Source organism: Theobroma cacao, chromosome 1 (genome assembly GCF_053813885.1).
Source record: "Theobroma cacao isolate CCN51 chromosome 1, ASM5381388v1, whole genome shotgun sequence".
Lineage (NCBI taxonomy): Eukaryota > Viridiplantae > Streptophyta > Magnoliopsida > Malvales > Malvaceae > Theobroma > Theobroma cacao.
The window spans coordinates 16622529-16647603 of record NC_142639.1 but is presented as its reverse complement, the minus strand read 5'-3'; the positions used below and the strand labels follow the sequence as shown (position 1 = coordinate 16647603).

Below are 25075 nucleotides of genomic sequence, written 5' to 3'. Positions count from 1 at the left end.
TTCCATCATCATACAATACATGGTCATCAATGGGCTTGCTTTTCCCTACATAACAAAAATGGTTATTTCTTTTCTCTTTTCAAACCCACTAATTACCAAGTATTGTATGATGAAAGCAAGTTCACTGCAAATAGCTTGCAAGTGCTCACAAACAAGTTATGTTACACGTAATGGGTTTACATCTTTTTTTATAATCTCTTAAATCGAAAAAATCAAATCAATTTATCAACAACCCTACGCACGTCAAGTTCTAAAATATTGCTATACACCATGTTGAAATTAAGTTGTTACACGCCCAATTCAAGAAAAAAGATGTTACACGCCATTTTGACAAAATGTTGCACGCCATGTGCAAAAAAAAATTTTGCTACACGCCATGTTGAAACAGAATATGATACAAGCCATTTTCCAAAAAAAATTCTATATGCCACGTTCAATATTTTGCTACACGCTATGTACAGACAAATTTTATTATGCAACATGTACAAAAACATGTTACATGCCATGCTATGTTCAATATATTTTTTACACGCCATGTGCATTACGGCTTTTACACGCAGGCATAACGTGTAACAACTTTGGGCAGTGTTTTAATTTATAAGCAAAGTTTAAGAAATGAATGGTGTGAGTTTTTCATCATTTTTGTTGTTCTGTGAAAAGTAATAAACACAATAGCATACATTGATATCATCTCTACTCTTGGATCTGTATATCGACGACAATATGACGAGATGAAGAGAGATATATCAAAACACGATGCCAATGGTGCTCAAATTAGAGAGAACTGGATGGCAAGAGAGAGCTGAGAGATCATTTAATTTGTTTGTATGACGGGAGAGAGAAATCAAGAGATTAATTTCTCTAAAATGTCTTTAAAAATATTTTTAAAAAGTCATGATAAAAATTAGATAAAAATAATTATCTTTCTATCAAAGTCTGTTTCCAAAATCAACTTATAAAAAAAATTATTTCTCACAATTTCTTGTTAAATTTTACATACTAGCCATGATCCATAATCTTCTTTTTATTTTACTCTTACTTGACCAAAAGTGCTCCGTAAGGACTAAGTTTTTGTTCCCCAGGCTAGGCAGTCTACGTCAAGTCTACTTCCCATAATGGGGAACATAACCAACAAGTGGGGTCGGCTAGAACTTGGGGAATAAGTTGAATATAACACTAGTAATTTGAACGAAATTCCCATGCTAATCATCTTACTTGTTGACTAAATTCACTAAAATACTAATTATGGCTTGACTTTGGACTTTGGTTATTCTACCAACCATGCAAGTTCCACAGACTTGGGCAGGAAGTAGCGACCATGTAAGCCTCTGACATCAAATTACTAACATAAATCTTTTTTTTTATTCAAACTAAATTACATAACATTGACACGTTTAGTGGGATCCACTTAGAATATTTTCTTGTACTTCAGCTTAGCAGGCAAGGAGTGTAGCCACTACGTGTATATAGGGTATTATCATCTTCTCGCCACTACTTCCCTCTGCTTTCTTAAACTGAAACTCTTATCAAGTTATTCTTGTTTCATCATCTTCTCCAGCCTTTCTAAAATGAACATTGTCAAGGGATTCAGATTTCGTCCAACTGATGAAGAACTCATAGAGTATCTGCAGGATAAAACCTTCGACCGTGATTCTCTAGTCCAAGTTATAGCTGAAGTCCACGACATCTGCGAGTTGGAGCCTTGGGAATTACCCGGTAAAACTTTTATTTACTGCAATATTGTAGCAGTTTCTTTCTTTGCTTTTGAATTTTGATGCTTACTAAGAACTTGTCAGAGTATCACCATGCCCTTTTGTCACTAGACTGAAGCCTTGTTGATCAACATGTCGAAACATGTTCATGTACTAGTTTTTTGTTAAATATGTGTGTGTGTGTGTGTGTGTCTTTCAGAGCGTTCGGCTTTTCAGACTGGGGATCGTTTGTGGTACTTCATGTACCAACCAAAATACAAGTACCGCAATAGTAAACGAATTAGCAGGACCACCCTGGAGGGGTATTGGAAACCTACGGGCAACGCTCGTAAAATAATTAATCACCACACCGGGGAGGAGATTGGTAGCAAGAAGACTTTGGTTTTTTATAAAGGCCAATGTAATGACAAAAACAAAAATAGGACTTGCTGGGTCATGCATGAGTATGAACTCACAGCCGCTAAGCCAACTCATTCTGACCATGTAAGTGATACCTTTAATACTTTATATTTTCATGAGCTTAACTGCATCAAAAATTTGCTTTAGCTTAAGATGTGTTTTCCTTTTTCCATTCTTTCTTTTTCTTTCCGTTGATGATGAGGAAAATTGTGGATGCTGTTGATCGCAATGTGGGCTAGCTTTGCATCTTTATACTTTGTTACTTATGGATGACTGCAAATGCTAATCATTTGAATCCTATGGCTGGGATATTCACTTGGGAAAGTAACTTGTATCGTTTAGATTGTTGCATAGGATTTTAAATTTTAGACTGTACATTGTTTCATGCAAGAGCAGTTGATCAGAATTTTGTTAAACTGTTGGTTCTTTTCTGGAAGGAATTGTAAGCTTTATTATAAACAGAGGACAGCGTCTAAGTTATCTAAAATGGTTATAAATGTGAAGGAAATGTCAAAATTTTCAATTTTAAATGTGTGAGTTCTGTTCTCTAAGTTACCTAAAACAAAAGTTTCAACAACAAGACATGTATACACATTGATAATATAGTTCTTTTTTCTTCTTTAATTTGTGTAGAAAACTTTCAATCTCTGTAAATTGAAGAAAAAGGGTGATATTTCCAGTAGTACTAGTGAAGTTGGTCAATCAAGTCAGCATTCTCTTTCTAATTTAGAACATGTAGCAAGCAATGCAATGTCGGAGGTTAGATTTGCTTTATGGGAATATTTTCCTTTTCTTCATTCAGTTTTCCATGTCCATATCATGAGCATATATATTCACAAGTTTTGTCCATTTTTCTATGATCAGGACCTGCTAGACCTTAAAGGATCGAGTGCGCCAGAAGCATCTAATGGCAGCGTCGGGATTCGTACTCAATCCAGCAGCGTTGAGACCTATGCTGGAGAAAGAAGCCATCAAAATAACATAATTAATGAGGACAAAGGCTCTAATTTATCCTCTAATTCCATAAATCATGTCGCAGAGGAAGTAATTCCACAAGTAAGATGCCTGTGAGGAATTTCTTAATCATTTATCGTTGAGGATGATCAGTATCTCAAAACTATTTCCTTTTTGTCTGATTCAGGGCCAGTTACACCTTAAAGCGTTGTCAACAGAACCAAATGGACCCCATGACAATAACAAGGTTCAAAACCTGTATAGCACCACTAAACAGGACGATGAGTCTTGCAATTCAGTTCTCACTAACAATGATGAAACGGACCCAATAGAAACAAGCAATCAACATAATGCAGCTGTCACAGTTGAGAGCTTCGAAGTGCCCTTTAATTTAGATTATCTTGCTCATGAGGATTTAATTCCAACGGTAAAATCTATTTTTCTTGGTCATTTATTCCTGCAGGTCATAGTAAAAGAGACGAAGAACTAAGCTGCTTTTGTCTATGTTCCAGGACCTGTTATATAATGCACTTCAAGAGTTATTAGAAGAGCCAGAGGCAACGAATAACTCTAATTGGATTCAAAATCAACATATCACCGACATAGGAGAAGATGGTGAGTTGTCGAATTCAGGTTTTGCTGATAATAATGAAGTCTCCCTTCAAGAAGGAAGCAGACACCAGTCCTTGGCTGCTGAAAATAAAGGCTTCCGCTTGCCCTGCATAGGTGTGATGGAATCACCCATTGCGATGGAGAAATCTAGAAAAAGGCCTCGTCATTAATTTGATGGATTAAGCCATGATGTAGAAACCGGAGAGGCTCAACCTTGGGGAAAAGAACACCCCTCTAGTAGAAACAAATCCATAGAATCTGATTGCCATAACATAATAGCAACAAGAAAGAACTAGAGATGCCCAAGAGAAGCTTAGAAATTCTCAGGTATCTCAAACATTGCAGAATGTTGTTATTTTGCGTTCTAGTTATTGAAGAATGTTCAGAATGTAAAATAAGAATTTGGGATGATCCTACTTGTAACTAGAAAATTGATGATAGCCCATAGGGGTTCAGGGTTATGTAAACAGAGCTTATCATCAGAAATTAAAGTCCTCCAAGATGTTGGTTTAGAATAGCTTGAACTTAAATTATGTTGCTGCTGTCTGTTACGTTCTGTTGCCCTTTGAGATTATTCTAACTTTGCTTCTTGGCAAACAATGCTCACCCTGCACAGAATTGTTATCATGAGGGAGCCATTTTTTCATTTGCCAGAGAGGTAACTAATATGCTTACATTTGCATCCTTTCATTCCTTTGGAAATTAGTTGCTGTGCGAAGACCTTAATCGTCATGTCTCAAATTAAAGCAAATAAGTAAATAAAAACAACACCAGATCCACAAATTTGGATTGGCTATCACAACTATTCACAACCGTGATTACCAGAGCATTTGGCATACTGGGGGAATCATAGAGGTGTACGAATGCCTCACCCCAAGGGTTGCTCATTTCCCTCAATGACCAACACAGCGGGGACCCCATTGGCAACTCACTCCACAAACAAACCTGATGGAAGTTTATGGTCAATAACATAAGATATACTCCAAACTGAGAAACAAGTAACCTACACTAATTTTTTTCAAGAAACAAAGTTCATTAGTACAACTTCCGACTGGGGTGACAGCAAGTATAACAAGATGATCAGAAAATATTACAAAAAAAAAAAAAAAGGGAACCAAAACTTAATCCCCAACAAAGACAATATTAGCTGCCAAATAGGTGAACTAGCTCTATCCAAAAACATTATTATTGATAATTGTATAGGCATTAAAGACTAGGATACATGAATCATAGCCCACTGTCAGGATTCTTCTTTGCTTAGTTTCCCAAGTGCTCTCTGTGCTAAGAGTTTTTCTTCTCGAGCTTGTTTTGCAGCAAGGGCTTCTTCATCAAGAACTTGTATAGGAGACCATTCTGGCAACTTAAGCACACCACTATTCTTGTCAAACATAGATTCACTTAAGTTGCATAATTTAGGTCTTAATTTGAGTGCAGCAAAATCCGCTGCAGTTCCAACAGCAGCAAAGATGATCGAATAGCGATAAGCACCAAGTTGACCACCTAAAATGCCAAAGAAAATACCTTTTAAAATCAACTTCTTTAGGGATGATAAAGGTAACAATCAAGCAACTTTGGCACTGACGTGCTTGCACACACCAGGGTTAGCAATGCAGACTGAATATATCACAAAAGATACTCATCCACACATGCACAAGCACACAAGCATGGAGTGAGGTAGAGATTGGAAAAACTTTACCTTGAAGACGGCCCAGTAGAGCACCAGTACCAAATCCAGCAATTGCAGAGTTCATTAGATCATCAGGTCCTGTTTTACGAGTTACTCTCACAAATTCACATGCTCCTGCCAAATTAAAGGTATTATATTACAGTTTCCAATTGAATTATTTCTTTGCAAGAAATATGGTGCTGTTGATACCAAAGCATCAGTTATCAAAAAATGGCTGGTAGCAAATGCTTATGTCTCTTACTGCCTTCAATTTCCTTGGGAGGAAGATCAAGTTAGCCATGAGCGAGTCAGGAAAAAGACAGGAGACACAGGAGCGAACATACGTGTTCTCACAATGAAGATGTAAGTGGTCCAGTTAAAGAGAAAAAAAAATGCGGAAGGAGGCAGGGTTTCAATGTACAGTAAAAGTTCAATGCCTCTTACAAGGTTAATGCATTTCCAAACAAGAAAAAATTTATATAATTAATAATACATGATCCATTGAATTGCTTATTGGCCCATTATTTACCAAAATCATCTGCTAACACAAAATCCAAAACTTTCATATAACTCAGAAGCTGTGTTAACCTTTAAAGTTACATTCTTTTATCCAATAACACTAGTACAAACCAAAATGAAGAAATATTAGTGGTTCTCAGTCTCCACGCTTTAGTCTTTCTAGGAGTCTGCATTCAGCAGTGTGATGCTAACTCACACATCAACATGAGAAATGAATATAGGATGCCTAGATATGGTAAGTGTTATGTTATGGAGAAGACAATGATTTCCTAATTCATATAACTATAGCAAGATAAGAATTAACAAGCTCCCTAACATTAACACATCAACGCATCAAATAAAATTCCAAGATGTAAACACCTAAGTATGATACTCCACCCAATCCCTTTGAAATACTTATCTAAGCCTAGAAAGCCAAACACCCAAGGAACCTCAATTTCTGCACCAACACCACTTCCAGTTATGACTTTGTCATGGAAAAAACTTGCACAGAGTGGTAGAGCACAAGCAACTCATTGTTTATTTTTGGAAGATCAAAGAAAACCTTAATCATTAGCTTGTGTGTAATAGATGACTACAGATGAAGCCCCTGAAGAAAATATGACCCACCATCACAACCAACTGCATAAACTAGGTAACTGGAATTCCTGTAAGACTGTGTTTGATTGTTGCTTTTACTGCCTTTCGTAAAAGAGAGCAATATTTTGGAAGAATTAAATATTAAAAATATAGTTTTTGCATATAATGAAATTAATTATTTTATTTTTATAATGCACAATTTAATCAAAGTATGACTGAAATTAGAGTACATGTAAACTTTTTTTGCTAATTTTCAATCAAAATAGACTTTGGCTTCAAGTATTACTCATCACTTGCAGTAACCTAAGCTGATAGCCTGAAATTATCACTGAAGAAAGGAAATACTACCACAATAGCAGCCAGTGACAATAGCGAAATTAGCGGCATAAGTAGCCGAAATATTAGCGAGGCCATGAACTTTTCGATGCTTTGACACCAAACCAACTCCTCCACCAGCAACCCCTGCTTATAAACAAACACAACCAATCAACGTTGCTGCTCTTTAAGTAAACAATACGAAAAGGAAAGCCTTTGATTAATGAGAGATGGCAAAAACCAAACGACCTGCAAGGATTGTTGGGATCAATATACGATGCCGCCAGTCCTCGGAAGACGATGATGATGAGGACTCTCCTTGACGGGTAGTGGATGCCATTTTCTGGTTTGGAACTTTCCTGGGTTCAATCAGTTTCAGTTCGATGAGTTCATATACAGTATTGGGTCCGTGGAGGCGTTTTATTGGGTCGGATTCGGACCTGGTATAATTATAGCAAAGGATAGGCCCAACACCTGGTACATATGTAAAACTTTTACTGCAGCGATTCACTCAATTAACTATACACAAACTCGTGTATTACCTTTTCTTTTGAAGTTCGTTTGATAGTTAATTACAACATCAACTGTGTGTTGTGTGCTAAGTCATAAGATGATGACAGTTGGGCCCTAAAACTTGAGCTATCAAGTCATGGATTTCATTTCATAGTGAAGGCAATGCAACAAGCCACCATGCTTTGGAGATCGACGTCTTTACTCTTGAGAGCTCGGGCTCTGACAACACATAGCCCTCTTCCCCTAGGGCTAGGGATAGCTTTTCATGTTGCTCTCCGCTAGTAAACCCTTTCCTATGGCAACTCTAGCTCTCACTCTACTCCATTCTTGTAATGCCTGCCCTGCCTGTCACTGCCAACTCGGACCTTGGATATGTGCTGAAGAATGCACCAAAAATTTACGTTATCAGGTCATGAATCTACCACCATACATAGGTCTTTCTATTTTACTTTCTACGTGAGATTTAAAATCATAATACCTACTATCATTGTTATTTTCCGACTAAGTCCATCCCTTTGAATGGCTGTTTATCAAATGCACGTTAATCGCTCACCATTCTTGAGCTTTGTTTGACTTTGCTCGTGATGTCTGCCCAATGAAGAAAGATGCTTCCCTAGCTAGCAAACTAACTCTCTGTATTATCTCCTTGTCTGAATTTCATTTTCATGCCTTAAACATACAAATGTCGCCCGAGCAGGAACCCCCAAGTCGGAAACATAGAGCGCAAGTGGCGTAACTGTATCTGTTCCTAGGAAGGATATATAAATGCTTCCTGGAAACAAAGTTGTTGGAGCATTTTGGGACAGCAATAATGACCTCAAAACAAGTTCAGGAAAACCAAATAAGGCACTATAGCTTTGCATGCCTTTCACCTGTCTAACAACAATGGTGGGGTTGATGCAACTAATATTTACCACTTATTGGGTTAAAACACTATAGATATCTGCTTACCAGAAGATAAATGACATCTATCATTACTCGCCCTAATAGGGGCCTTTATACACTCAAAAATGGAGACCCAGCAACTAGAATTTAACTACTGAAACCCGATTATTCAGCCTCGCCCTCAAACCATTATTTTCATGAGGCTGAAGAGTCTGGCCCCGCCTCTTCTGAAGCTGAGAGGCTATTGACTCCTTGTTTGCTGTCCCAGTCACTGTTCTCTATTGCAGGTTCAGACCTCTTCTGTGGTCCAGCCCCGAGCCTTCGCTTGTATTCTGCAATCATCATTAAAATTAAACCTATTGAATATTTAAATGATAAAAGCTCAGATATTCAGGATAAGAATCCAAAAAGAAAGGGTTACTTTTATTGGTAATTGAACGGCGAGTATATGCCAAAAACTCATCCCACTTGAATTTCCTAAGCTCTTGCTTTTCCTCCTCCGAAAGCTCAAAGTTGGGTTCCCTTCCACACATGAAAGCAGCTCTACAGAAAAAATCCATCCACCAATGAGTTTCGAAATCCATTAGTCTATCTATCAGCATAACCATTCTGTAAGTTCTATTACCAAAAAAAATTGACAGTAGGAAACCATCTTAGCACATTAAGAAGTGGTAGAAACCAGCATTTTTACACAGAGTAGATGGCAAAATAAATATTTTACCAAAGAAAACTTTAAAAGTCCCAAAGGATAGAAATAATACTGCCAGACAAATAGAGCTCTTTACTAATCCTTTACGTTAAGATGCTAGGAATCACATATATCTTCAAAAATTTTCATACACATCGTTCGATACCCATGTAATTTGCATATGCATAGCAATTTTATTTATCATCAACATACATGAACACTTTCAAAGAAATTCATTAATAAAATGAAGAACAAGTTTACCCTCATACCATGGTAAGACATGTTCTTACAGCAAATCAATGTTCTTATCAGACTAATATCTATAAAGCTTAAAGTTTCTTGCATATATATCACAATGTCCAACCTTCATGCTACTGAACGATAATATTTGTGTTACAGATAGTGATCAGAGTTTCTGCACAAATTGTAGTAGCAATCATTACAGGCAAAATAAAAGCCAACCTATTACCTGTCATATAAACGGGCAGCTTCTTCTTGTGAACCAACAGTCCCTAAGTGAATCTGTTTCTTGTCAACTTTTATTGCGGCCTGCCATTTCATATTTTTGAAGTATACACCCCTCATTAGACATGGTTCTTGGTTTTGAACATGTTTCCTCCTGTGTCGCTTCCTGCGTTTGATTGGTTGCCCTACAGATAATAACATTGTACATGGGCATCAGTCAAAATGTAGAAATTAAAATGGCTCCCAGCATCAGATTTTGATGCTAAGGACATGTTTTATCTGGAAGCACCATGGCATGAACTCAGTTCTGAGATATGTCATTTTTCTCTTTATTCTAACTAACAAAAAAGGGTAAAAAATTGCATCTTACTCAAATTGCTTCCGTATTTATGTCAAAATTTTCATTTATCACAAGTAGCACTCTAAGATAGCCCCAAAAAGAGATAAAAAGAAAAGTTCAAAACTCACATGTCAATGAGATTCTAATACATGATATAAAACAGTCCCTATTTTGCACATTAAATATCTGCAGATCAAATCTTTTTCATAGCATCATAACACAAGGTTGATTCTGTAGACAGTAGTTTCCCATACTGCCATGATCAAACTGATGATTATCCAAGACATTGAACTGTCAAAACTATGAAACTTTGACGAATGAATTGTGCAGTAATTTTATTTTTCTTCTTTTGCACAAAGATTAAGCTTATATGCTAGCCTCAAATTTGGGATACATAAAACGATTAGTGAGAGGCAAGAATGGTGTGTAAGAGAGCAGAGGGCATGAGGGAAGAAGTACGCTTTTGGAGAGTTTTAGAATAGTCTGAGAACCATAAACCATTGCAGTAAAAATACAGGCAGCTTCACCATTATAAATCCAAATATGGCAAGGATGCTCTTTTTTCTAGCCGTCTAAATCAATGTTTTCAGAGAATTAAGTGAAAGGGTAAATGACAAAAGAAAGTTATCAAATTACTAGAATAACTGTGCAAAACTAGGCTCAAAACAAGTACTTGGGAGCTCAGAAGCGCACATTCATATGGAGGAAAAAAGGGCTTCTCTAATAGTCCCTACTTCCCATTCCTTATATGTTAATCTCGTTTCATAACACGACCCCATGAAGAATGGAAAACAACCATGACATAAAGCCCATTAATGAGTGTAAGCTAGTTTTAAAAATGTTAAGGTTTCATTAATCCCAAAAGAACACACGTATGGCCAGCCAATCTACTTTTCCTGATCAGCATCATATGGAACTTGATAAGCTGGAAACCCATTAGTATTATCTAAAACCACATAAAATTTTAAAAGTAGCCCTCATATAGTTCATTCCAAGACATGCATTTTTGTCTGGAACAATGCTTATGATCAAAAAAAAAAATCAATCACTGAAATGTAATTTAAGAATGAGGAAACTCTAGTTCAGGCAACCTCCAGTGGGAAATTTCAGAAATTTATGACCAAATTATTTGATGGACCGCACAACCCAATAGTTGAATACAACAGACAGCAAAAACAGGTTATTTCATTGGATTGGAGTTGGTAAACTAAAGGTCCCAAATAAAGATCAAGCAAAATGCTATCAGTTTCATCAACCAATCCATAATTGCCAGTTTTCTATATTGTTATAGCATTATGTCATTTCTTCGACCCATGCCTCACTTCGTTCTAGTACACTATTTTTTCTCATTTCATTAAAATTATCCAATATGTGTTTTGCAGACATGCATCTGAGAAGATTTCTTCCATTTGCTATCTTATTAAAAATAGACATCCCAAAGAGAAAAAAGTTAGAGAGAGAGGAGGAAGGAAAGACTAACACCAAGCTATAAACAAGTTTTCCTGCTTAATCAATATTAACAAATGTATGGAACATGTTTCTCAAAGAGACAAACCCGGAAAAGGTTGATTATGATGCTCTTTTGATGATCCAGAACCAGAAACATTTGGTGATCCAGAGCCAACCTTTGCAATGCTTTTCTGAGAAACAGCATCAAATAGTTACATGTAAGTGTAAATTCAATAGTAAAAACAGAAATTGAGCAGTACATGCCACCTGGTATTTATCTGTCATGAATTTAAGAACCTAAATCATTTAATACATTTATAAAGAACTTCCAATGCATGCCAATTAAATCAACTCAAGGGTAGCGGGAAAATATGAATAAAAATTCAAAAACTCTGCAGTGTTTACACAAACAATAAAACAGATTCTAAAATGCAGACAGCTTTTTACGTTAAGCAACTATGAATCAGTTGGCTAGTGTGCCTAATATGGAGGAACTTAAAAACCATTTTAGCTGACAACTGACTATTTACCCTATGATTCTAGCTCAAAAAGGAACTACGCTATATGAAATGAAATTTTATAGTGATAATGGGTGCCCCAGGATGCCATGGACCGACCAAGCGGCAACAGTTAATGGATTCATCACATCCTTTCATTCCCCCATATTGGCAGAGGAACCCAGGAATCCTTGAGATCACAAATATGAAAACACCAAAGAAAGATACTATCATTACCATTTGCATATTTTCTATCAATTGCGAGTGAATAGACAATTTTTTCTATTTAATGATTCTCATCCAGCTGAGGTAAAGGAGTCAAAACAAGTAGCATCGATAATGTCCTACTTTTTCTCACGTATCCATCTTTTAGCTCACTCCTATGTAAGATTACCACATATGCCACCAACAGATGGCTTGAACATTATTTTAACCATAACTACTACACCAACCATGAACACTGGCCGTTTATGTGAAGAGATGCATTTGTAATAGACAGGATACCATGCAAATACAGATACATAGCAAAAACACATTCTCTGTCAGTAATCATCAACTAAGGACGCATATCATGTTTGCATTATTGCATAATACCAATCCTTCCTACAAAATGAAAAAAAAAAAAAAAAGGAAATCCACCATATTGAAGGAGAAATTCTTCCATAATGACAGATGGTCTTTCCTTTTTCCCTTTTTCTGTACAAAATTGGATGAAATGACTTACTTCTAGATTATTATAGTATGGAAAAGACACCAGTAAATACATAAGAGGGAGGGAAATGAACTATGACTGAAGATACATAATGGTATATCCTTTCCTCTCTTTTTTTCATAAACACCACATACTGAATTTGACACCCCCATCTCCAAACTTGTGCATTCTATGCATGTTAGGCATTGAAAATATTGGACAGTGATACATATGTAAATGTGGCCAACAAATTGACATAAATTAGCAAGGCATTTTTAACACAAGCATCTTTAGTCCAAGGGAAAATGAAAAAATAATCTTTCCAAGCTACTAAGTTCATACGAAATGGTAAAAGAAATAGTAACTGAAAATCAACTCATATCAAGGCAACCAAGAAGTCAAAGTAAAACAGTGAAACCATTTAATGCTACACCTAATCAATTGATTAATAATGTAAACTTACCCCATGAATGTGGCCGGTGAAATCTGAGGGCATGGGATGCACACTAATAGATTTTGCGTTCTGACTTGAATTTTCAGGGGCATGTCCATTGTCAAAAAATCTAGGAAGTGGAGTCAAAAAAGAACTCTTCCCTACAAAAGGTCACCAAATTTGGTGAATGACAATATTCAAGCTTAATTTAGAACTTGTTTGATTGCATTCTATCTAAGTAACTCATACTTCACTGAAACAAACTGACCCTAAGAAACACAAAGGCAAAGAACTGAAGGGCACACTTCACATAAAAAAATCTAATAAATCTCCTACTCATTGATATCAATAGAAGCCATAAATTATGCAATATTAAGTACATCTCAATTAAAGTTTACCAGAGCAGAGTCCCAGGAGCTTGCGTCTGCGTAAGCTCACCATGTTGGCAATCCTTTAATCAGCGAACAATGGTTTAGTTGATCGTCCTTTGCATTTATCCCTGTGTCTGTGCTCCTAATATTACCAAAGATGGGCCACTTATACCTGGATTAAACAATTTGAATGGCAAACATTAAAGAAGAATATATTAGAAAATGAACAATATGGCAGATAAAACAGAAAGCTGAGAAATATAGGAAACAGCATTTTAGATAAGCAAACAAGATATTGAGCAAAAAAAAAAAAGCAAGCAAGATATCATCTATCGTAGCTATTTAGCAAAAGGAGACAAAGGTCAACAGAGGAAAAGCGGTTTCTTTGGGCTGATACAAGGAAGGCCATCAAATTACAGGCATCGGAGGCCTCTTTTTTGAGTCAATGCAAGTAAATTGATTTAGACAAAGAAATTCAAGTACAATGGGATTGCAATGTGAAATTCCTAGATGTTACTCAACTTTTGTTATCAAGTATTAATGTCAACCACAACTACAAGTACTTCTTACAGTATTTTTGCCTTTCAAAAAAAAAAAACACAAGTACTTCTTACAGAACTTGGTTGGCTGAATACCAACTATTTTCTCATCATCACGTGCGTTTGATTTCAATAATGCTCCATAGACAAGCAGGGGCTAAATCTCATGTAAGGATTGGATTGCGAAAAAGACTACAGAGTTGATGCTGGTACAACAGAAATCATTCATAAAGGAATTAGAGAATAGTATGAAGAAACCAATGCAAATCCCATAAAACATTTTCAGTCACCCCCTATTCAGGTGAAATGGTATTCACTTCTAAAAGTTAACCAGCCTCCGGATAAGGGGTCAAGGTGACATAAAGCTCAGCCATAATTATTTATATATATATATGTAAAAAGGATAAAAGAAGATAAATTCATCATAATTTGCATAAAGTAAAGCCAAAACTTTCATCATGTGAAACTAACAAAGCTGTACAATGAGTCTGCCTAATAAAAATCCCAATTATCTCTCCGTGGAAAATAAGTCAACCCCACCAACCTACCACCTTTCATGGAAGCAGAGGCAGTGAAAAAACAAGACAAAACATAAAACCCAAACCCCAAAATACACAAAAATCAAAAAAGAAAAAGAAAACCCACAAAGCCAAAGCCTTTAAGCCCATCAAAGCAAAAAATGCCCATGACTTGACGACCAAGAACAGCAAAACCACCCATTACAAAGAAGAAGATAAATAAAAATAAAAATAAAAAAGTCATTGTTTTTATCATTTGTTCGGTACCTGAGAAAGAGGAAGAAAAGGTGGTGGTTGAGGCAGCGTAGAAACCGAGGAGAAACAGAGAGAGAAAGACAGGTTGAAATCTGGTAAACCAAAAAAGGTTAAAAAGGATTTGGGTTTTTTTTTGTGTGCTTTTGGTTATGGGGAGGAGGAAGGTGGTGAGGGAAGAGAAGACAGAAGGGAGAAAGAAAGAATGAGTGTTTTAAAGAAGTTGGTGTTGTTGATGTGGTGGTGGCTCATGCATCTACCACCTTTTGTTTGTTTGTTTGTTTGTTTTTGTGTTAAACTTTATTGAGTTTTGAGTGAAAGCCCATTTTTATGAAAGGGTGGTGGAGCTGCTGGTGCTGGTGGTGTAGAGAGAGAAAGAAAAGAAAGAAAATCAAAGCAAACCAAAACCAAAGCCAAAGGCCAAGTCTTTGTAGAGAGAGAGTGTGTGTGTGTGTTGAATATGAGAGGGGGAACGTATGCTTCTATTTGTGTACTTTTAGTCGTAGTCAGCCATGATTCCTTTATTGCCCCTCTCATCCTTTGAAAATACCATATCCCTTAGGTTTCTTTATCTGTGCTTTGGATTTACTTTACTACCCTTTTGCCTTTCGGTGGAGATTATAATCACTAATTCCAGAGATTAGTCTGAGTTGTTATATCTGATTTATGTCCTTTTTTCTCTTTCAATTTTCTCTTTTTGCTTATTTCAAATATGATCATCTAACAATGACTTACCGTTTGTGCTAACTTCCAATGGATTGAAACTCAAAAAATTTTTTGAGTGGTGTCGTAATTAAAAAATATAAATATGTAAAATTCATTTTAACATTAAATTAAAGAAAATGTAAATTCAGTGCATTCATTTAATACTTCAAAATAAAAATATGTAAAATAACTATAATTGTGACAACGATTTTTCATATTTTGACAACGTTACATAATAACATCAATAGAAATATTATTGTATACATTTTTTTTAATATATATCACCAAACAATCATTCGTTCACTCGTTACTTATTCGATATAAGACTTGAATTTTTAGAAAAGGATAATGAAAAATGTAACCAAAGTCTAAGAAGAGGAAACGTCAATGCGGGTCTCAAGAGTAGGATGAGGAGGAAAACTTGTTTAAATTTTGATTTTTTTAATAAAATCTTAAATTATAGAAAAAAATTTTTGTTTTCATGTAATATTTAAATATTAATACACAAATTACTTTTTGATAAATTTATTTTGACTTGAAATTTTTTACACCATTTCTTACAAAATTGTAAGAAAATTAATGGGTTCATTAGTATTATTAATTATATTAAACTTAATAAAATTCAATAAAAGTTGTAAAAGAAGTAAAAAATTGTTATAAATGAGTGGTGTCATGTGACACCACTCTTCTCAAATTGGGTCCGCCCATGGATTGAAGGGATAGTTAAGGACAATTTAAGAGGAAAAGTAGACATGTTTGAGGCCTTTGGTTTAAGGGTACTAGAAAAAGCTTTCTACTCATTTCCGTTTTAATTGGTGTTGGCAAAAGTTGCTCCTCTGGTTCTTCAATTGTGGCTTTGGATGCTGATGATCCAAAGGTCAAAGGTGGAGGTGTTGATGATTTTGAGGTAGTTGCAACAATTGCGATGTACCATTCTTGGTCCTCTAAGTCAACAGAACAAATATCTTATAATTGGCAATTCCAGTTTTAACCCCCCTATTTGTTAAACCAATAGTAAAAAATTTCTACCAATCGATCAAGGCTATAAGTGTTCCAGGTAATGTCATCTGGTCGATGGACTGAAGCGTTATTAACTTGATGATCAATGCACCAACCAATTTTTCTACAAGCCGACCAAATGTGACCAAACTCATTTGTGCAATATTGTCTTTGATAATAAGTTGTTTGCAGTATCCGAAATAAGTTGTGCATAATTTATAATTTGCATGAGATTTGATAATAAGAATAATCAGTTGTAAACAAATTAGGTTATGTATAGAGTTATCATGCAAAAAATAAACAAAATTCTCAACAACATCTGATACATTGTATATTTGAGTTCAACAATTCTCTACATGGCTATATGTAAGAAATGATAATAGCAACATTTAAAGAAAATTGCTACTGATGTGCACAATTTCAAAATTTAAGCAATTTGAATTATATGATATGTTATATATAAGGATACGATACAATGTGTAAACCAAATGCTCTATAATATCAAATATTGAAGATAATTTGCCAACAATAAATCTATAGATGAATATATGCAATAAATGATAATAATGAGATATAAGAGATGTAATAAAGGTAGCGTTTGGTATAAGAGAAGTGAGAGCACATTCCCTGCAATGTGCCCAATTAAATTACATTGCAATGTTTGTTTTGTAACAGATCACTGTAATGTAAGATTACAATGCAATCACATTACAGCCAAAGTGTCACAACCCGGAACCTCCCTCAGGCCCATGACAATCGCCGCGACGTCCCAATTGACACTCATTATCCGGAATGCCAACCGGAACCCCGCAAGGCTTACATATCAGTTTCTTTCCTTTCCTGTGAGCAATCATTGTTAAATATCGAGTTTTTAGAGAATATTTACTATTTTAGATCAAAAACAATCAAAATAAAATTTTCGCCACACAAGGGTATTTTGGTCATTTTTTTCTCAAAAATTTCAAAACTGGCTAAAACGTAATATACAAGTACAAAATACATAATTCATATTCAAAATGAGTTTAAGAGTCAAAAATCTTCATTTAAAACGAAATTACGGTTATTTGAATATAATAAGAAAATAAAAGAAATATTAAGGGAAATATTCTATTTTCTTATAAAACAATATTTATAGAGTTATACGTGAATAATTTTTATAGCGTAAAAGCTAAATAAATTTATACATACTGAAATACAGTAAGCCAAAATATTTAATTTAATTTACAATAACAAGAGGGCCCCCGAATAAACAAAAGTAAAGAGGACTGTGAACCTACGATTTGGAAAATGCAGATCCAATGGTAGTCCTCGATGAGATCAGCTATCTACAGTCTATACTGAACCTGAAATGGGTGGAAAGGAGTTGGGTGAGATTTTGCAATCCCAATGAGTAAACAGACATTATCATAAATATCTAAAGGCGAGTAAAATGGAGGCAAGTTTAAACAACAAATTTCAACTCATTTCATAATGTTTTCAATTTATTTCTTAAACCACAAAGTATTTGTAATTTACCAAAACAATTGTTAAGGCTTATGGCTTTTATTAAAACAAGGCTCAAGCCAAAACTAATCCTCGGGGATACCTTGGCCGAGGCATCTAACCGAGTCCGCCAAGGGTGTTAAAATATTCACACGTGAAACACATTTTTATTTTTAAAACCAGCCGTTCCTTGGCGTTGGCCGAGTTACACATTCACGTGGGGGTTCGACGTGAAGTGAACTCTAATACTACCCCAGGAGTTACCCTCCTCGCCTCTACAACCGGAGTAACTATATAACTGGGTTTACCGTGCCCCTCTAATAGGCAGTCCACGGAAACCCGTCACTGCAGTGACTAACCCACCAATTTTAATAAAATTTCGACAGTATAACGTGGCTTTTATTTATTTATCCAGCCTGCATAGTAAAACAACTTACATAAATTTCCCAATGCATTCACAAAATATAGCCACATATACTCATTTCTCATAAGCCATTCCTAGGAAAATATATATTTATTTGTCACATTTATTCCTAAAACATCAAAAATCCCGTTTTAATCTCGTTCTCATTTCATAAAATACATAAAGGGCATTTAAAATAAACTCTAGATAATTTACAATAATAATAAGTTTACTCACCGTTTGTACAAAATAAAAGCTTTCTAAGCGCCCCGATCACTACTCGTCGGGTACGACTTCTTTGCCTTTTCCGGAAGGCTCTCCTCCTAGACACATTACAAAAATTTACACAATTCATCACATTGATGCTAAATCACTATATAATTAACTTAAATCCTATACTAATGCATGGTATGAAATGCAATAGCCTAAAACGACTTAAATGCGGTATTAACCTATTTTTGGCACTTTGCCCGATAAATTGCTAACGCGCTCCATTTTAGCTCTAAATCATCCCATTCTCTCTCCAACATTTCTAACCATTAAATATCAGCCAATAACCTTCTAAAAACAACAAAATCAGCTCACTCCCTTCCTTGGAAAATTCGGCCAAAAATGGGACATTAACTCGGTAAATTTTCTACTTTGTTTTTCTATCACGTTTAATCGTTTTTCATCATTTCTCTTCATTTTCCTTAGAATAAAATCAATTCATCATCATTGTACAGCATTGAGCATCCAGCCAAGAGTGGGTATTGTGAAAATTTACTGATTTCTTGCCCAATTTAATTTCTAAACACATTTAACTAACTAAAACTATCAATTTAACTAAAAATCAAAACCTAAAAATTTCAATTTCTCTCTCCTAGAATTTCGTCCAGCCCTTGATATCACTTTTTGATCTCTCTCCTCAAGCATGCTAAATGGAAATAAAGGCATAGGAAAGGTAGGAATCAAGCTAAAATCGAAAAATCTTACCGTTAGACGCGTAAAAGGTCGAAAATCGCGAATTTCTCTTTGAATTTTCTTGTTTCTCTTTGGTTTTTATTTTCTTCTTCCTTTCCTCTCTATTTCCTCTGTTTTTCTTCCTTATGGCCGGCCAGCACTCAAAATTTGGGTTTAAATGGCTGACTTTTCATTAAAATAATATTATTTCATTAAAAAATGCCATGTGTCACTTTCCCATTGGCCCATTTTTAAAATTTCATCCATTTGTTTCCAAATTTTCACCATACACTTGTCTCATATATTCATAGCTTAGATAAAATTCTCAGACTCATCCAAAGTCTCGGTTGAGTAATTTTTGCAATTTACACTTTTGCCCCCGTAAAAGTCAAAAATTACATTTTTGCCCCAAAAATTGAAAAATTGTCCATAGACATATTTTTCACCCCTTATACTCATACCATTCTCCAATTTGTCAAATTTGATCTAAATTCTCTCAAAATCTCAAATTTTGTCCATGGGTGGCAAAATTACGATTTTGCCCCTACACTCCAAAAATCACCAGAATTAAACTTTTTCACTTCCTATCATTAAATTATACTCCAAATAGTTAATCTTGGTCAAAAATTTCACTCCATGATCAAATTATTATCTTAGGTGGCAAAATGACGATTTTGCCCTTGAATATCAAAATTTCTAATTTTACCCCAAATGAACCCTCAAACTCCGAACAATCAATTTTAGTCATTCCTGAACTATAAAATCTTAAATTTCATCCTACAATTCCTATTTGAACTAGTTCGAGGTTAAATCAACTCAAGTGTACCGTTAGGTACGATATCGGGTTTCGTCTTTTCTTATGTGCTTTCCTAGCATAATAACATGCTACTCAGTGCATGTATGTCATGACATGTATTTATAGGGTTGGGTTTTACACAAAGGATGTAATGTGATTGCAGTCCAAAACCAATGCAATCACATTACATTACATTCTGCAATGTTCTTAAAGACACTTTTACCCTTCAACTTTATTATCTTGTTAAAAATATTTTTAACGTTATAATTAAAGTAAAAATTATTAAAATAAAATATATAATATAAAAATCAAAAATTAAAATAAAATAAAATATAAGAAATTAAAATTTATATAATAGAGGTAAAAGAAATTAAAATAAAATATATAATATAAAAAATTGTATTAAAAAATAAAAATATATAAGATTATAATAAGAAATAAAAATAAAATATATGGCATTAAAAATATATTTAAAAGATGATATTATATAAAAATTAATAATAAAAAATACAAGTATATTAAACTTACATTTTAATAAATAGGGGTAATTTTGAAAATTAATACTACGTTCCCAGCAATGTACTTGTAAACCAAACGCTGTAATATTATCTTCTCTGCATTTTAATCATTATTTTGCTTGTATACCAAACACTGTAATGTTATTTTCCCTGCAATCACATTGCTTGCAATTACATTACTTTCAATCACATTACTTGCAATCACATTGCATTGTAAAGTACCAAGAGCCGCCAAAGTTCTTTGATTTACTTACGTTGGTAAAGGTCTTTTCTCCTCATGCTTTGTGCACCAATATTTTCCTGCACAAAATCGAAGAGCCATCCCACATTCGTTGCACGAATTGTAAAACCAACCATTTGAGCAATCAATAGCAGCAATTGTACCTTTGACTCTGAACTTGGTTCCCTGGAATGTTTGTGAGTTGTTAGTACATATACTCTATTGTAGCCTTGGTTAAAATGATATAAAGAATAATCTTTTTACCTAAACTTTTGTTGGATCATCATTGTTAATGTCTAAAAAGGTTGAATCTTTGATTTCATCTGCTTTTGTTGACAATTGTTGGGGGGACATGTGCATGTTGATGATTTGCGCACTAAATGGCTCTTTTTCATACATGCATATTAATGTATTATTACATAATATTGAACAGATAATTTAATGATCATCATCTTATGTATAAACGTAACCTTTGCTTGTGTAGCATGGTTTCAGTAATATTAAGATTCACATAAAACTTTGTAGTTGAACAGGAAGCAAGGTATGTTATGCCTAAAATTAAAAGAAAAAAGGAAGGGAAATGTTGATTATCATATATTATTTTAGCTGTTCATATGCATGGAAAACTAACTCATATATTTTTTGACAGTTGTTGCGACAACAATTACAATCGAGCTGATGAAATTATCAAGCAACTTATCTTTGTCAATGGCTTCAACTTTATCACCATAAAAAACAACTTTCAACATATTCCCGCTACAATTTAAAAGAACAATTTATCAGATAATCTACAAGGTAGAATATAAAGAATCCTTAGTATTTTCATACCTTAAATCTTCTATATAAAGGTCATGTTTCTTCACATCACTTGCCAATTTTGTAAACGGACTTTTTCAATGGTGGTAATTGATTTGAGAACTTCGATAAAATCTGTCAAGAAATAATCAGGAAAAAAAGAAAATTAAATATGATCATTGATAAACTAAATCAATAAAAAGTTAAAGTAAGACTTGTTCAAGACAAGCTAACCTGTCAAAACTGTATCATTACAAATTCATGAATTAAGTTAGTCAATGGATGCAAAAGAAACAAAAAACTTGCGGGGTATGCATCTAGGTCATCTTTAATTGGTTGGATGACAGTATTCTATGTCAAGATGCCCATAATATTCAACGAAATGAGATTGAAAGAAGTCTTTTTGTCTTTAATTTGGAATTTCTTGATTGAATAAAGACACTCTTTTTTTAGTTGAGATCGAAATTGCGATACATCAGAATTCTTGATCATGAAATGCATTGCACCTCTCTGGTCATAATTTGTGTAATCATAGAGAAAATTAATCATAAGCCAATAACAGAGAATGAAGTTAATATCAACTTATTTAATATATACTTGTTTATTTTAGAAGCATAAGAAAAATTTCTATACCTGGGCATCAGTAGCTAGGAAATCGAGACCAAACAAAGTGTCAAGTCAAGAAGGATCAAATAATTCCCAGATACGAACGATCCTTACTTTTACAGATATACCTTGTTGGAATGGTCATAAATTGTGTAGATATTAGTTCGACATTTTTAACCTGTAAGAAGAATTAATTAGCAATGTATGAAAATGGTACAAAAAAATCTGTAAAATTTATAAAACAAAAAATTGTTAAATAAAAAAAATTTGCCACTTATGAAGAAATTGTAAAATAAAAATAAGTTATAATGCCATTCACATAAAATGCAATCAATAATCTTATAATGGAATAGGTAGGTTCTGGTCAATGCTACTTTCTAGTAAGGTAATATGAGCTTTACAGGTCTTGTTGGTCTGAGTCAGTTTAATTACTTTTCTCCATCTAACGATAATTTGGTAATGTCTATGGTGAGAGTTGACTACCAAGTTTACAAAAATTTTGTTATTGTTCTTTTGGCACTTGTATCAATTAGCTTTTTAGTCAATGGTAGATTGGTATATATAGTAACTTAGTATTTAAATATATAAATTCGTGAGCTTGTTTATCTTCCTTGTTTATAGTTTTAATTGTTAGCATTTGAACTCTACTGCAACAAATTTCTTCTAGTGGTAGAACTGTTAGAAGAGTACTTGAGTTTGGAAGAACCTATGTAGTTAAGCCCAAAGGTAGACACCAAGTGACCATTGTTTGGCTACATGGGTTCATTGATAATGGTTCAAGGTAAATCAAAGTTTGGATTGGTTTTAAGGTTCTCATTCCTTTTTTTTTTTATAAATTTAAGATGATTTCTCAATAATTTCAATTATTTTCTTTGAAGGAAAAAACCAAATTAAAATGCAAATTTGTCATCCTTCTTAAATTGTCAAATTACTAAAGGAAGAAATATCATTCTATTTATGTTGAGTTATCATCTCTAATTCTTCCTTTCTCTCAACAATTTAAAAATCTTTTAAGGAAAATACTGATAGCTTGTATTAGATAATAGCAAAATAAGACATAAAATTTATAGTAGCTTGGCAGGACAATAATGTGAAGACTTAAGCAAGAAAAGAGATTAAGCAATTAAAACAATAAAGCAAAAAATAAAATATTGTAACTAAAACTTAATGTAATCAAAAGACATTGCACTTTCTAGGTGCAACTTGCACTAACAGACAATTTGATATTGACAAACGCACTACGAGGCCAAAAGAGAAAAAAAACAACATTAATTTTAAGTCAGTATGAGAATTCAATCGGAACTCATAAGATGATTCTTATGTTGTTTAACATCGACTGTGATTACATACATATAAAATAAAATATAGAATAAATTGAATAGTCAAATCGTAATAGGAATTAAAAATATAAAACTCATACTAAAATAAACAAAAGGGAAAGCAGACAATGACAAAAAGAAACATGAACAACACTTTAAATTAAAGCACAGGTCTTAGAAACAACTCAAAACTCAAAACTTGTTTAAATTTGAGAATTCATAAAAACTCAACTGAAAAAAAGAAAAGCAGGAGGGTGCAAAAAACACAAAGGAAATTGAAATGAGCAGTTAATAAGCAATTACTTCTATAGAGTAATCACAAAAGCGAAAATGAACAATGGTAAAATTAAAGCAACAAAAAAAGAAAGACAAACTTAAGAAAAGACCTTAAACTGAAAACTTGTTCCAACCTAAGAAGTGTTAAACACTGAAATGAAGAATAAAAAACAAGATAGAGCAAAAAACAAAATAGAGATATGGCAAGAACCAATAGGCTAGACACGGCACCCATCTCAGACCACACACATCGACAAGGCATACAAAATCCAAAGGCCAAAATGAAATCCTCAAAAGCAAACACAACATTAAATCCCAAAAATCGAAACTCTTTGATCGAAATCTACGACAAATTATTAAAAACTCATGATTCCCTCTTGTTCCCCAAGTCGACCCGAGAGCAAGCTTGAAATATAGTGCAAACCCAAGGGGAAGCCAACAATAAGGGAAGCTGAAAAGATGAAAATGATCAAGTAGATCTAAGCTGACCCGAGGAGTAAAAGAACAAGGGATAGGAATAGACAGAGAAACACCAATAGGCTCAAAGTTGACCCTCCATGCCCATCATCCAAAGATTTACTAACTAACATGGGCAATTTGGGTTTTGTTTCAGAAGCCATAAGAGGGATTCAAACCCCTTCCTTCAAGTCTGATAGGTTTAAAACTCCTTACTAGAAAACGTAGCTTGTTTGGCTATGGAGAAAAAAGATTTGAGTTTGATTCATGGGGAAACGTGACTTGATTGGCTCTTTTGAAAAGTTTGACTTACTCATGGATTTAAATATTGAAAACGTGGCCATTATCTGAGTTGACACGTGGGTAAATGAGTTCCTTATGTAATAGATATGATTTGTTAGCCATACAATTGATAATTGTGGTACCCTGGTTAAAACATTTGTACGTTGTACTTTGCTTTCCTTCTCTATCCATCATAACCATATATAAAAGAATTATGTGAATGTGCAATTTTTGCATTTTGGCTAGAAGATTATAACAATTTAAAGGTAAAAGTATGTTGTTTTCGCTAGTTTTGGTGAATTCATGACACTTCATCACGTTCATTTTGTATATAATTAACAAATAGGAATTGAAGTCTAATTAGTTTTTATACGTAAACTTCAAATATTGTACCCATACTCTAGCATTTGGCTCATTAATTGATGCATGATTTCTTCCTTAAAGAGCAATATTTAAATCCCTCTTCTTCCAAATAAAAAAAAAAACTTCAAATATTGTACCCAAAATTAATATTATCTTAGATTAGTTTAGTGTGTAAGTGTTCATGAACTGAGTCAAGCATATCAGGCCTTTTTTAAAAAAAAGTCAAGTTTGAGTTCAACCCAACCCACTCATTTAGTTATTATCTTAATATTAAAATAATAAAGTATTATTTTTATTAATATTTTATCTTTTAATTGTATTTTGAGATTAAATTTAACTAAAATATATTGTTATTAATATAATAATCTAACATGGCCAAATTTGGACCTAAAATTCCATGCCCAAGCAAAGCTCTAAAAGGATTAGGCCTTAAAATACCTCTATTTTAGTGTAACCATTTTAATTTTTGTTTAATGATTGATGATATGTGGAGATTTGAATAAAGATTTTAAATCT

The 25075-nt window shown here is 34.0% G+C and overlaps 3 protein-coding genes and 1 long non-coding RNA gene across 7 annotated transcripts; 1 reads left to right on the top strand and 3 right to left on the bottom strand.

The window, feature by feature from the left end:
- Nucleotides 1-1522: 1522 nt before the first annotated feature.
- Nucleotides 1523-4192, top strand: LOC18612728 (uncharacterized). Its single transcript, XM_088810266.1, has 5 exons — nucleotides 1523-1716; nucleotides 1912-2195; nucleotides 2745-3167; nucleotides 3253-3492; nucleotides 3578-4192. Exons 1-5 carry the CDS (start codon nucleotides 1569-1571, stop codon nucleotides 3845-3847), a joined length of 1365 nt encoding a protein of 454 aa, XP_088666392.1. The 5' UTR covers nucleotides 1523-1568; the 3' UTR covers nucleotides 3848-4192.
- A 473-nt stretch (nucleotides 4193-4665) lies between these two features.
- On the bottom strand, nucleotides 4666-7200 carry LOC18612727 (Mitochondrial import inner membrane translocase subunit Tim17/Tim22/Tim23 family protein). Its single transcript, XM_018129841.2, has 4 exons — nucleotides 7006-7200; nucleotides 6790-6903; nucleotides 5374-5478; nucleotides 4666-5177 (listed from the first exon to the last, which is right to left on the bottom strand). Exons 1-4 carry the CDS (start codon nucleotides 7094-7096, stop codon nucleotides 4918-4920), a joined length of 570 nt encoding a protein of 189 aa, XP_017985330.2. The 5' UTR covers nucleotides 7097-7200; the 3' UTR covers nucleotides 4666-4917.
- Nucleotides 7201-7907: 707 nt separating this feature from the next.
- On the bottom strand, nucleotides 7908-14856 carry LOC18612726 (Integrase-type DNA-binding superfamily protein). 4 transcript variants are annotated; one of them, XM_018129823.2, is made up of 8 exons: nucleotides 14413-14856; nucleotides 13703-13833; nucleotides 13116-13260; nucleotides 12748-12878; nucleotides 11203-11287; nucleotides 9312-9492; nucleotides 8576-8697; nucleotides 7908-8486 (listed from the first exon to the last, which is right to left on the bottom strand). In XM_018129823.2, the coding sequence occupies exons 3-8, from the start codon at nucleotides 13156-13158 to the stop codon at nucleotides 8350-8352; spliced, it is 699 nt and encodes a 232-aa protein (XP_017985312.2). In that variant the 5' UTR covers nucleotides 13159-13260; nucleotides 13703-13833; nucleotides 14413-14856; the 3' UTR covers nucleotides 7908-8349. The 4 variants fall into 4 exon arrangements, with proteins under 4 accessions (XP_017985312.2, XP_017985316.2, XP_017985322.2 ...); XM_018129827.2 differs by having other exon boundaries at nucleotides 13724-13833; XM_018129833.2 differs by having other exon boundaries at nucleotides 13728-13833.
- A 2484-nt stretch (nucleotides 14857-17340) lies between these two features.
- On the bottom strand, nucleotides 17341-21510 carry LOC148764591 (uncharacterized). Its single transcript, XR_016024212.1, has 4 exons — nucleotides 21291-21510; nucleotides 20497-21218; nucleotides 18224-18309; nucleotides 17341-17444 (listed from the first exon to the last, which is right to left on the bottom strand). It is a non-coding gene; the product is annotated as an uncharacterized LOC148764591 (long non-coding RNA).
- Between the last annotated feature and the right edge of the window lie 3565 nt (nucleotides 21511-25075).